Consider the following 14,373-nt stretch of genomic DNA (forward strand, 5'->3'; position numbering starts at 1 on the left):
AGGGTTAAGGCAGTGCTTTCCTCCTTGCCTAAGGAAGAAGATCAGCATTCACAGGAAGCTGATTGTGAGACCCAGGAGGAAATTGTCCTAGAAGAGCTTGAGCCTGATCAGGTTGAGTTTCTTGGGACAGGGGGACCCTCCAGGGCAGACCTGAGGCAGACACAGTTAGACTGCCCTTCTCTTGAACACCTCAGACAGCAAGCTGCTGCTGAGGCTGCTAGGAATGTTAGTGGGACCCACAAAGTCTATTGGGATGATGGGCTCCTGTGTTCAGAGGCTAGAGAACCCAAGCCTTGAGCTTCCAGGCGATTGGTCATACCTTTGGCTTTCAGGGGCTTCCTTCTCACACTAGCCCATGATATTCCCCTTGCAGGAAATCTTGGCCAGAACAATACTTGGGACAGGCGTGTTCCTCACTTTCACTGGCCTCATATGTCAGAAGATACCAAGGAGTTTTGCCACTCCTGTGTCACCTGCCAAGCCAGTGGCAAATCAGGTGACACCACAAAGGACCCCTAATACCACTACCTGTGGTGGTTGTTCCCTTTGAACGTGTAGGGATTGACATTGTTGGACCAATGGACCCCCAAACAGCCTCCGGGCACAGGTTTATTCTGGTGGTAGTGGATCATGCCACCAGATACCCAGAAGCTATTCCCCTAAGGACCACAACAGCACCTGTTGTGGCAAGAGCCTTCCTGGGAGTTTTCTCAAGAGTGGGCTTTCTGAAGGAGGTTGTCTCAGACAGAGGTGCAAACTTTATGTCTGGATATTTGACTTCTATGTGGAAGGAGTGTGGAGTGAACTACAAGTTCACCACACCCTATCATCCACAGTGCAATGGTCTAGTGGAGAGATTCAACAAGACCTTAAAGGGCATGATTAAGGGTCTCCCTGAAAAGCTTAGGCGGAGTTGGGACATCCTGCTGCCCTGCCCTTTGTTTGCTTACAGAGAGGTTCCACAGAAGGAGATTGGCTACAGCCCTTCTGTTTGGGCATCCTGTAAGAGGAGGACCCCTGTGTCTGGTGAAGGATGGATGGGAGTTACCTTTTAAACCTCCCAAACAAGACATTGTGGACTACGTACTTGGTCTCCGCTCCAGGGTGGCCGCGTACATGAAAAAGGCATCCAAAAACCTTGAGGCTTGTCAGGAATTGCAAAAGGCCTGGCATGACCAAAAGGCTGTGCTGACTGTTTACCAGCCAGGACAGAAAGTATGGGTGTTGGAGCCTGTGGCCCCAGCAGCTCTCCTAGACAAGTGGAGTGAACCCCACACTATTGTTGAGCAGAAGGGAGAAGTCACCTATTTGGTTGACCTTGGAACTCCCAGGAGCCCCCACAGGGGGCTTCATGTCAACAGGTTCAAGCCATATATTGACAGGGCAGACATGGCTTGCTCATGGCTACAGATGAGGGACAGGAGGAAGAGAGCGACCCTCTCCCAGACCTGCTTTCTCAGAACCCTGATGATGGTTCAGTTGATGGTGTAGCCTTGGCAGGCAGCCTCACTGACCAACAGCAACAGGACTGCAGACAAGTTCTACAGTCCTACAGACATATGTTTTCCCTGACTCCAAGTCAGACTACCTGGTGCACTCATGAAGTGGACACTAGGGACAATCGTCCTGTAAAAGTTAAGATTTACAGGCAACCTGATCATGTCAGGGACTGTATCAGGACAGAGGTCCAAAAGATGTTGGATTTGGGAGTCATTGAGCCCTCAGAGAGCCATTGGGCCAGTCCAGTAGTCCTGGTGCCTAAACCTCACACCCAAGATGGTAAGAGAGAGATTAGGTTTAGTGTGGATTACAGAGGCCTCAATGCTGTCACTAGGACAGATGCCCATCCAATACCTAGGGCAGATGAACTCATTGACAGATTGGCATCTGCCAAGTTTGTGAGTACATTTGACCTGACAGCTGGCTACTGGCAGATCAGACTAGCTGATGATGCAAATCCAAAGACAGCATTTTCAACCCCTGGTGGGCATTATCAATTTGTGGTGATGCCCTTCGGTCTGAAAAATGCACCTGCCACATTCCAAAGGTTGGTGAACCAAGTCCTCTCAGGTCTGGACGACTACTGTGCAGCTTATCTAGATGATATTGCGGTCCTTAGTTCCACTTGGGAAGATCACCTGATCCACCTGAAGAATGTTTTGGAGGCCCTGCAGAAGGCAGGCCTAACTATTAAGGCTACCAAGTGCCAGAAAGGGCAGAGTCAGGTTGAATACCTGGTCCACCTTGTAGGTGGAGGCCAGGTTCAACCATTGCAGAGCAAAATCCAGACCATAATGGACTGGACTGCTCCAACCACCCAGACTCAGGTCAGAGCGTTCTTGGGCCTGACTGGGTATTACAGGAAATTTGTCAAGGGGTATAGTTCCATAGTGACACCCCTGAATAACTTAACTTCCAAGAAAATGCCAAAGAACGTTCAGTGGACAGTCAGCTGTCAAAAGACATTTGATGACCTGAAGCAGGCCATGTGCACTGCTCCTATTCTGCAAGGTCCAGGCTACTCCAAGGAATTCATTATCCAAACAGATGCTTCTGAGTTGGGGGTAGGTGCTGTGCTTTCACAACTGAATAAAGATGGTCAAGACCAGCCAGTGGCTTTTATTAGCAGAAGGCTGACCCCTAGAGAGAAACGTTGGTCAGCTATTAAGAGGGAGGCCTTTGCTGTGGTTTGGGCCCTGAAGAAGCTGAGACCATACTTGTTTGGTACTCACTTCAAGATGATTCAGACAGACCATAAACCCGTCTTGTGGCTAAATCAGATGAAGGGTGAAAATCCCAAACTGCTTAGGTGGTCCATTTCCCTACAGGGGATGGACTTTCCAGTGGAGCATAGACCTGGGACTGACCATGCCAATGCAGATGGACTCTCCAGATATTTCCAGGTAGAACATGAAGACTCAACTCATCAAGGTTAGTTTAAGGTCCCTGCATTTGGGGGGAGGGGGTTGTGTATAAGAGTAGGGTCTGCTTCCAATGGTCACCCCCACTTTTTGCTGTGATTCTCTGGTTTTTCGACTTTAATGTGGCTGTAGGCCTGCTAATCAGACCTACAGCCCAGCTGTTCTCTCTCTAAATTGATACCATGTACTTTAGGTACATACCAGATTGGTTACTGGGTCACCCTTGTGAGCCCCTGTATAGTGTACCATAGGTCCCCAGGGCATTGGGGCACCCTAGGCCTACCAGGAGCTGCAGCATGTATTGTGTCACCCCTAGTTTGCCTTCCAAACTGACACCACAGGTCTGTTCAAACAGCCTGGGTAAGGTGGTGTAATCACCCCTTACTTAGATATAGTATACCTATATCTACCTTTATATATAGACACATATACACCTATAAGCCACTCCTATGGTAGGCCTCGACAATTCTGGAGGCAGAGTGCTTGGTTTTATGTGAGAGGGTGCTCTGGCATGAGCTGAGCCCCTCTGCAGCTTTCGTAACCATCTCCTTATAGCTGTTCTATGATATAGCCATACCATATACTCTTAAGTGCATTATAATCCTCGCGGTTAATGCTAACTTTTGTTTGGCTTTATCAAAACATGTCGTGTAAGGTGTCAAACACTTTGGAATACTACCCCCGCCGCGGGGGTAGCATTCCACCCTTCTAGAGAGAAAAGACAAGTAAGTTACTGCTTTACCTGGTTAAAGTTAAACTGAGCCTCAGCATCACAAAATGTTTGAATTTTTGAATTTTAGAAAAACATTTAATACATTTCATCATAAAATAGTTAAGAACTGTAAAAAAATTATCAAACACTTGTCCTTTAAGAAACACAATTATTATAATTCTTGTTAGGTAGAAATGCATATTAGTTTTTTCTAGGAAGTGCCAAGAAATTATGGTCCATATTCAATAGGCAGTTACATTTAAACATGATCCATTAAGATGGGCCCACCTATTAAGGCTCTTCGTCAAATGGGTGATGAATAATAAAGTAATTCCATACTCTTGGAAAGGAGCCATTGAAAGATGATTTGTTAAAAAGAAGACCAAAATGATCCTGCTAATTATAAATTAATTTACCTCCAAGATATTTGCAAGAACTTCAAAAATGGTCTCTAGAGGAGAGTATTATTCGGAGGGTATAAGGTGATTTACGACTGAATTGCTCAGCTATTGATCACTATTATGTGCTTTGGCCTTGGAAGATCCATTGAGACAGTGGGAAAACATTACTGCTATTTTGTGGATCTACATGCAGCCTTTCATTTAGTTGATTGGAAGATTTTATGAAGAAACTTTAAGCTTATACGACCCAAAAGGACTTCTAATATTGCTTCTGCTTCTCCATACACAGAATTGGGCTCAGGTCAATGTTTCCTATAGAAGGTGTTTTTTAGACAGGGTTGTGCTTTAGCCTGCTTCCATTTTTGCTTATTTCTTGCGGATTTCACAAGATTTGTTGCAGAGACCAATCCTTTTTAACCTAAAACTGGTAATGATCAAAAGCCTTGTCTTAGGTATGTCAATGATTTAACTTTGATGGACTACACTCCAGTCGGCATGGAAAGGAAAATCAAGGCTCTTTGTGACTATTGCTCAATTAAGTGTCTAACTGGTAATGTTTCAAAGACCAGAACCATGATTTTTTTTTCTATAAGATCAGACAAGTTCTCATTATTTCTTCAAGAAACCCATTAGGAGGAAAAATAGGTTAATACATATTTAGGACTTCATTTTAGTGAAAATCTAAGTTGGGATAAGAATTTTTGGTCTTGAAAACCTCACTTTTAGCAACGATCAATTGGTTAAAAAGTTAGATATCAATTATGGCAGTTATTCTTGGGAACCTTTAAGAAAAGCTACCCTTGGCAAACAGGTTCCCCAACCCTTTTATGGAGCTGAGTAACTAGCCTTAGACTCCGGAGGGGACTGGGAAAGTGTCTAAAATACTTGCTTGAACAGATTGTTGTTGATACCCTCTGTTTCTATTATTTATGCGTTGAGACTGGAATTGGATTTACCATCATGGAAATTGTTAGCTATTTCACGGTCTTTATGTTACCTATGTTCCTTAGAACGTGCTTTGGCAAATGAGAAACTTGACATTATTATCTTGCAGGTAGTACTAGGAGCATTGGATATACTATGAAAGGAAGTACAGACCTGCTTCCAATTCCTATATTGAGATTAGTATTTTAGACTTGGGAGAACTGAGTTCAATGACCAGGATCAAACAAATGATTAAGGAAAAAGTTGTAGAAATGAGTAGGAATTGTGATAGATTACATGTCATCCAAATGTTCCATTAAAGATTTTTGCCACTGGATAAGAGTGGATGATATTTTCCCTTACTAGTCAGAGATATGAGAGAAAATTCTAAGAATTAGCGTTGGGATTGATCCCTCATGGCAAATGAATGATTTTAGAGCTAAAATTGTTGCTGAGGAGGGCCATTGTATTTAAGTGTAAGATATGATATTTGTGCCTTTCCTTTAAACTGTGGTCTTTTTTAACTGAGAGGAATAAATATGTCCCTCAATATTTTGAAAGGATCACTATTTTACAAGAATAAGATCACTTTTGATTGTAGTTTCTCTGAGATCATTTAATGTTGCAATTGCTCTAGAAGAATGGATTAAGATTGCCCAAACAACAATGTTTTGAGTCTAGAACATTATTAGACTTAATGTTGATTGTTAAGATCTGTCTCATTGCACTTTAATTAATGTATTTTATAAAAGTTATAGTCTCCAGATATTTTCTGATCTACACCACATGGCATAATGCAAATTGTATGACTGGTGCATACTGATGAAAGTTTATTTTATCTCCAGACACTGATCAAATGCCTTTTATAACGGGTTATGCCTTTGCAACTCATTTTGTAACGATGTGGATTGCCTATATAGAAATTTACCTCAGTCTATGACCTTCCAAGGCTTTTAGCACTGTGATAATGTATGTTGCTTAGTTTCATTTCTGCTATGTGTGGTGGGTTTAAAATGGCCAAAGATATTTGTATACTAACATATCACCCTATAATTTGGCGTACTGCACTTTGCAATGTTTTGAGTGCTGATAATTTAATTAGAGGTTCCAATCTCAGACAAATAAAACTGTATGAAAGCTTTAAATGAACTGTCCCTATTTGTATCTGTGATTTATTTGATCCTGTGTCTTGAACATTTTAATAAAATAAATAAATATCAAATGATAAGTAATACGAATGGTGCCCATGCCCTTTCCTTAGCCGCAATGAGTATCACTGTATCAAAAATCAATGGCTGCTAGGAAGGTGGAGGAGGGGAGAGGATGTAGCCTAACGGCTGGGGCGGTCGACCTCTAATTTGCAGAAGTGGGTTCCAGTCTCGGCAGGGATGCTCAACATCCTGTGATTCTGGGCAAAACACTTAATCTCCCTGTGTCTAACAAAAAAATGAATGTGTCTGTCTGTAACACAAGTGGTACTTGTGTAAAGCGCTGTGATACATTCTGGTCTAGAATGCACTATATAAAACTAAAAAAAAGTAAATACTAAAATATACAGGACTGCTCCTTTAGTATTCAAAATCTCAGTAGACCGAGATTTTCTCCCCGATTAGGGTCTAAAAGTGCCAATCCTCCCTCAGCATGTTTTCCATCAACAGGAGCTGCATCACATGGTGCCCACATGCGACTCCTCTGTTGAAATAAAATGAAAACCGTTAAGCCCTTATCTGCTCTAATGCATTGAGAGGGTTGGTGCAGAGGCAGCCACAAAACAGGGTTTGCTTGTTCTTGCTTTCTAAATCAGCAAGAAAAGCACCTCTACATCACATTTTCTACAACAACTCATTATGTAATTTGAGACCAGATGTAGGTAAAATAGATTTACCGAATTTTAATTACCGAATTCTACCGATTCGGTAATTAAAAATCGGTAAATCTTAGGGGTGGATATGTAGGAACATCCAGATGTTCCTTTTACCGAATCGGTAAATATCTGTATTTACCGATTCGGTAAATACTGACCGGTAATGCCCCATTCATTCCTATGGGCTTTGAAGCCCATAGGAATGAATGGGGCATTACCGGTCGGTATTTACCGAATCGGCAAATACCGATTTTGACAAGGGTGCAGGGGGTGTCACTTTGACACCCTCTAGCACCCCCAAAAAAGATTCGGGGGCCATGTGGCAGGCATACCTGCCCTAAGGGCAGGTCTGCCTGTCATATGGCACAGGTGTGCATGCACACATGTGCATGCACACCGGAATCGGTATTTTACCATGAAGTTGGATTTCATGGTAAAATACCGATTCTGTAAGGCTTGTGGGACTCAGAAGAGTCCCACCTACATCTCATTGTTACCGAATCGGTAAAAATACCGATTCGGTATTTTACAGATTTGGTAAATTTACCGATCGGTAAATTTACCGAATCTGTAAAATATGTGGCCCTACATATCATTTTGTAAATCTCGGTCGGTAACGGCCGAAAATACCGATTTTCGGCGGTTACCGACCGACCTACATCCGGCCCCATGAAATTAACTGAGATTCCTTACACTGTGTTAGAGTGAGCTATATAGATATTCATATGAAAGTACTAACAGTGGATGATACTGATGAAATGTGTCTCTTACTTTTTGAGTGCTTTATGAACAATTTCTGTTGGTGAACCTAGTTTCTTCCAAAGCACTTTTTTGTGGGAGTAGTTTTCACTGTTTTCTCCATTTCCATTCGTTGCCAAACTGTTGTGCACTTTGAGTGTCTGCCGTAGTACATCTTCCGTGTCATGGTGAGGACTTGTGGCTCACTGTTCTGCTTGGCTGTGTGCAGAAGAGGGAGTTTGGCGCGCAATGTTGGCAGCAGTGTGAGTAACCAGAGCGGTGGGGCTGCAAAAAAATAGGTGTTGTTTCTGTCCCTACAAGCAGTGCTTTAAGTGGGCCGGTACTGTCCGGTATGGAGTACCAGCACTTTTTTATTTTGAGAGGGAGAGTACTGGCACTTCTCAAGAGAGGCTTAATACTTTTAATTGAAGAGTACCTGCACTTCTCAGAAACAAGCAGGTGCTCTGCTACAGAGCACCTGTACTTCAATGTTTCCATTTCAAGCACTGCCTACAAGGTACCTTTATTTTATTCATTCTGGTCCTCTGAAAACAATACACAGTCCTTTGCGTTATGATGCATTTAGGATTTATAATTTGCTTCGATCACCGCAACGCATTTTGAAGTGTGCATATTTGCAATATTGTATGACCTGGAAAGTTCTCTTGAATTAGTGTTCCTTATACAGAAAACCTCCGAAGCATTTGGGTAATTGTTCTTCTTATGTGCAACTTAAGTTCCAAGTCTGCATATCATTCTGAGGCCTATCTTAGACCTGCAAATGCACTTACCATCTTGCTCCATATTATTAGAACCCTATTTTTCCTGTATGGCCATTCATCTAACAACATAATACATTCTGGTAAGAGCAGTCTTGTGAAAATCCTTAGCTGAAAGAAGCCCCATTGTCGTCCTTTGTTTAGGTAAAGAGCTTTTGGTACAGTTATACATAGTATTATTAAAGACTAGGGGGACTTTGCCCCTGAGTTTAATGCTAGTGCCTGTGTTTTTATGAGATATTACATGTGGATGTAAAGCATCTGCCATCATTCCACGTATACCTTTATAATCGGTCCACTGCTTCACTGTAGAAATTTCAATATATTGCAGACGATGCAATCAACCAGTTTTACATATGTTTATGTGGATTCTTCCAAATCAGGCTCACTCGACACGTGTTTCGCCCCTTCGGCTGGTGAGCATAGAGCGTTTTCAAGACTTCAAAGGGAAAGGCCTTAAGAGGTCCTAGGTTTGCCTTTGGCAAGTTGCCTCTGTATCTTGTGAGCTGACAACAACAGAGATGCATTGCTTAATTTGTAAAACAATTAGTGCCAGGGCCTTTGTAATGAGGACTCTACAGCTTGCACCATCCTTTGCCCATGCCAGCGCTGCCTATGACATTGCCAACACAACAACTTACCATCACACCATTACAAGTGTGACAATTCGGACTATTCCAGGCCCCCAAAGCTATAAGAATGGCTTGGGAGGCAGGTATTAGTCATTGTAAATTAAATTAATAAACAGTTGTTATTACGCTAATACCTAAATTAGGCAGATGGTGCCACCATGTGGCAGACTGTCAAAAGTGCCGGTGCTGGAAATTATGAGGTCGATTATGATGGCGGACGGACCTGCGTCTGTCCGCCACCATCGAGGTGGAGGGACCGTCCCCAGGGGCAGCGGCGTTCCCTCCGTTGGAATTAGGATGTGACCACCACCCTAGCAGTCACATCCCTTATATTTAGCATTGCGGCGGGTGCTGCTTTAGACAGCACCCGCAGCAAAGTTAAAAATGCATGCTGTCCATTTGCATGCACAAAGCGGCAGGCACCGCGCGGTGCCTGCCGCATTGTGCATGCAACTGCAGAGGGGTACCATAGGTACCCCCCATGTGAACCCCCCACCCCCCTTCACCCTAGGGGCCCACAACGGGCCCCCAAAGAAAAGACCGTATGCCGTTGGCGGTGTCTCGCAGACACCGCCACCATATGTGAGCACTTTTTCCGCCAGTCGCGAAAGGCGACCGGCGGAAAAGCGGCGGACTGTCTTGCCGTCCGCCGCGGACCCCCCAGCCATTCTAATGTGGCAGGGGGTCATTGCAGGGAGAATGGCAGACGGATTGCCCCCGCCAGCCCTGCGGAGGCAATCCGTCCACCATCATAATCGACCTCTAAGTGTGGTGTGGAGTCCAGAAAGCCCCATGGTCAAATTAAGCACTGCACAGACGTCAGGGCCAGACTGCAAGGCACCATATTAGAAGGAGCCCATCCTTCACTCATCGGTTTCACATGCACCCTACCTGTTCAAAGGAAAAAACACTCTTCATGGACTTTTCTTTTGAAGCCTTGATAAACCCCTATTCTCACCTGCCCAATAGGCGAAGGACGTGTCAGTTCTGGAAGTGGTACTAGGTATTTGCCCACAAAAAATAGAAAAAGTCCCTCTGCCAAATGGTAGTAGAGGAATATATAGTTCTGGCAAATCTGATGAAAATGAATTACAAAATACACTTCCAGGATTGCAATAGGGGTGGCCAGATGGCATGAAGCTATGTTGTAATCCTACGAAAATATTAAGGGGCATAGGTGGCCACCTCATTCCATGTCAGTATGGATATTGTTTCCAGTTCCTGGCTTTTACCCTACCAGAGATAAGGCAGTATTAGGTACTGGTGTATCTCCTGCTGAAGGCAGTGGTATACTAGGTGCCTGGAAGTCGCCCTAATCAGAGACTCTTTTAGCGCTGTGGCTTTCTTTTATAATTTATTAAGAAGGCATGTTTGTGGTTTGGTGAAGACCATTTACTTCCAGCTGATGTTAACCTAATTCCTTTATTTTTTTGTAAAACGGTTCTATGTTGTTTTAATTGCTTGCAGAGGCCCAACAACGGCCAAACTAGTCTGGGTTTGCATATGGTTTCACTCAGAGGGGAAGTGGCCAATGAAAAAGGCTGGTCTGCCCTTTTGGGGTGTGGCCAAGGCTGAGTTGGAACAGATGAGTTAACAATAATGGAATTGAATGCAGCCAGTGTACGTACCGTTGGCTGATATTACCTCTTAGTGCTAAATGAAATTCCCACAAGAGCAGCAAGGTCTTGTCATGAGCTGCAGTAAAGTGCCAGTCATCAGTTGGATAATTGATGACTAGAGTCCTAAATCACAGATGCTGCATCCTTATACTCAGGTAACTGTGAAGTGGAGAGAAGAAGACTCTTGCTCAAATGTCGGCTTAATAACAGGGGCAACCCTTGGTCATTTTAAATTGGCCATTAAAAAGCCATGTGTTGTCCATAAACATAATAGCATGGTCCCAGAACTTCACATGCACTTAGAGAGACCACTGCAATTTTGTGATTACATTTTATTTCCCTTGGTTTTCTCATTTCTTGACCGTTGGTCTTGATATTGTTATGCCACAGAAAGTTTATTATTGCCTCATGTGTGCTCATTTCTATTTTGTTTCTTCTCATTCAGCTGGTGCTTCCTGAATATTCAATACACAGTCTTTTCTGTATAATGTTCTTATGTGCAGAAGAATGGCTGACATTGGGATTGAATGCACCGCTACTTTTCTATCACTTATGGAGGTAAGTGGAACTTTGCTCTCCTGTGGATTCAAGTAGGGGAGTAGCATATCCAATAAGGAAAATGACATAGATTCACAATGACATTCACATGGATTTTTGAGTACATTTTTGCACTTTGTATTCAATGTAAATTACATTATTTAAAAAAGCATGGATTCTTGATAATAGTAACATTCCCTAACATATCTCTCCCTGTTTTATGTCAAACTCTTTTTTTATCAAAATACTTAATTTGACACAATGCAGATGGAACAACAGTTATTAAAGGTATCGAGAATTAAGATAATATATCATAGATGCTACATAGACAGAATGTAGTTAACCTCGCCGAAATAAACAGGAAGGTGAAGTAAGAAAACTAATGAGTACAAAGTCCTAATTCTGAATAATTGATGTTACTAGTAAGAGAGCTCTTCTAGTCTATGATGTTTTTGGTAAAGACCATACAGTTTTGTGGAATCAAGTGAGGTATGTAGGCAGTCTAGATAGGATGTAAAGAAAAGGCAGAGAACAATTAATGTTGGGGCATGGTGGACCAGTAGATAAGAACACACTGCAGAGAGGTAGTGCGTGGCCCTCAGGACAACAAAAGGAATGATCAGGATTGACTTGTTTAGCTAGTTTATTCTAAATTGATCTCCTACTATTCAGTAGGCTCACACTGCACCTCATCAAATCATTACCAAGCAGTTTTGTACCCATCAGATGAGCAATCGAGAACTTTTCAAAGATTTTCTAAATGGAGAAACAGGGTGCTCCTAACGAAAGTAAAAAAAATATTGTAGGACTGCTGCAGTGCAGGGTCAACCTATACATGAGCAGGAATGATAACTTAATCGAAAACTGCTCTAAGCATTTAGTGGCAGGTAACATTATTTGCACATTGTTAGTTTACCAATTTGGCTCTCTGGTGAGTACTGTTGCTATTTCATGATATTTCAATGTCTTATTGTCCTTGTTCAAGAGCAAAGTGGGTAGTGATTGCAGTATATGTCCCAAGGACCTTCTGGATAAAAGATCAGGTTGATCTCCAGCTTACATTAAGCCCTGAGACCAGTCCACATCAATCAACATCTCAGTGGAATACAACAGGTTTGCATGATTATTTTAACAATGCTCTTGCTTTCCCCTGAAAAGTATTACAAGACATATTAGAGACAGGACATCCTTGTCTGGTACCCAGTTGCATTCTCCAGTTCCCCATCACTACCTTTCTGGGTAGTTCATGTAACATGATACAGATTTATCTAGGTATCATGGGTCCAAAGGGTATCTGCTTCATCACATCAAGCTGATATATATAAACCAGGGATCCAGAAGATTTGAGCATAAAATATATGCCTGCACATTCACTTTCTTATTCATTTGTGCCATCCATATTCTAAAATAGCTTTCTTAAGTTTGTATCCTTTCTCCCCGAATGTAAATTCAGCTCAGTCTCTATGTCCCAGGAGTGTGACCAGTCTTGGCACATTACTAGCAAGATCTCTACTCAGGATCCTAATACCTGGGTTAAGTATCATCAGTGTCTATGTTCTTGACATCTGCACATTGTGAAGGTGGATTTCAGGATCTGTCTTGTTGTCACTGCCTCTTTCAGTGCAACAGGTAGACATGTCTTGCTCCCCTGATAAACATTTAGAGTTTTATAAGTTGAAGTACAAGCAATTCTTTGTATATCAGGTAAGAATATAATGGCATATGATCAAGAAACACCATGGTTCCTTGTCCCATTTATTCTACTGTTAGATTGAATTGTCTAACATGATCTGCTCCATCAACAAACTCATGTTCCATATTTAGATTAGAGGTTAGGGCTGCTCCAAAGATATCTTAGTCTAATTCCAGCCAGGTAGTTTGGACTATGTCTATAATGTTGGTGAATAATTGTTAATAACCTGCCCTTTTGTGACTGAAAACCGACTTCCTGGCCGTTATGTTGGTCTGAGCCTTATCCACATCAGTTCACCCTTCACCCTTCACGTGCCACTACCACCAGCGTCTACCATCTTTGATAACCCCTTCATGCTGACGTTTGCCATATTGTAATCAAATTCACAGAAGTCTTTTATAGAAGACTTTGCCCTTAATAATAATAATAATCCACATTTGTAAATCGCACAATCACCCGCAAGGGTCTCTAGGCGCTGGGGGCCGTCGGGAAGATTAAGCAAGCTATTGTCCAGAGTCACATGGTGCTGGGCTAATCTGCCGCCAGTGCCGGGGATCGAACCATGATCCCCAGATTCCGGAGTCAGTCGCCCTAGCTGCGGCGCCACACCTCTTCCCCTTATCCAACCATGTACGGTTGCCCCTGATGTCGACTTAGAATCGACTTCTAACAGAATGGTCTATTAAGAAAGAAAAGGCAGCATTTTCATGTGGTGCAGTGAGTGCAATGTGACCATTCCTAAGACAACTATCCCTCTCTCCTCATTCCAGGTTTCACCCTTGTTTAGATTCTAAGAGCTATTTTACCATCTGTGTGATCAGTTTGGGATTGGCTATGTGTGTTATGAAGTATAAAGTGTGGAGGTTAGAAGGATTCAAACCAGTCTTTTATTAGCCTTACAGAAGCCTGATTGACAGAGACATTTTGTAACATGCCCTCCTGCCTTGCTTGGGAGAAAGTAAAGAAACATTTCAGAGACTGCCTTGGTCTTCACTATTTTGATCCCGGGCTATTGGATGGACCGAGCTATCTAACAGATTCGTCGAGGTGCTAAAGTACCACAGGAGGATACTAATTTGACTTTTTATGATGTTGTGACAATAGCCACTCAAGTGGTGGCTCATCAGACTGTTACTTTAAAAAATAGAATGTCTCTGGATGTTCATATTGGCCACATGTTTGACTGTGTGCTACAATATAGTTGAAAGATGTACTCATATCTTCAATGTTTCTGTAGGGATCCATGAGCAGATGGGAACCAAGGACACTGCAACTAGGGATGAAGGGGGCGCTGTACGACGTCAAGAATTACCTTGCAGGAGTTCAAAACGAGAGTGATCAATAAAGAAGCATTTTAATATTTTTTTTATCGTGCAGCATTTGCTGTACATTCAAAGACTGGGTGCAAATGCCACGCAATGTCTTCAGCTCATTATTTTTTTTTTTAATTTCTTATTTAGATACTGGTGTTTACATTTCCCTTCTCTTACTGCAAAGAGAGCGAATTTTGCAAAAAAAAAGTCGCAGTCCTTCTTGGCTACAGAGTCTGTGAA

At 42.6% G+C, this 14,373-nt stretch overlaps 1 protein-coding gene across 1 annotated transcript in view; it reads left to right on the plus strand.

Moving 5' to 3' along the window:
- CNIH3 (cornichon family AMPA receptor auxiliary protein 3) overlaps window positions 1-14,373 on the plus strand; it is an 831,126-nt gene that overhangs the window by 632,270 nt on the left and 184,483 nt on the right. Inside the window, exon 4 of the mRNA XM_086925137.1 lies at window positions 11,036-11,148. Coding sequence (XP_086781263.1) covers window positions 11,036-11,148 — 113 coding nt within the window. The remainder of the gene's footprint in view (window positions 1-11,035; window positions 11,149-14,373) is intronic.

The sequence above is a fragment of the Lissotriton vulgaris genome, chromosome 6 (genome assembly GCF_964263255.1).
Source record: "Lissotriton vulgaris chromosome 6, aLisVul1.2, whole genome shotgun sequence".
Classification (NCBI taxonomy): domain Eukaryota; kingdom Metazoa; phylum Chordata; class Amphibia; order Caudata; family Salamandridae; genus Lissotriton; species Lissotriton vulgaris.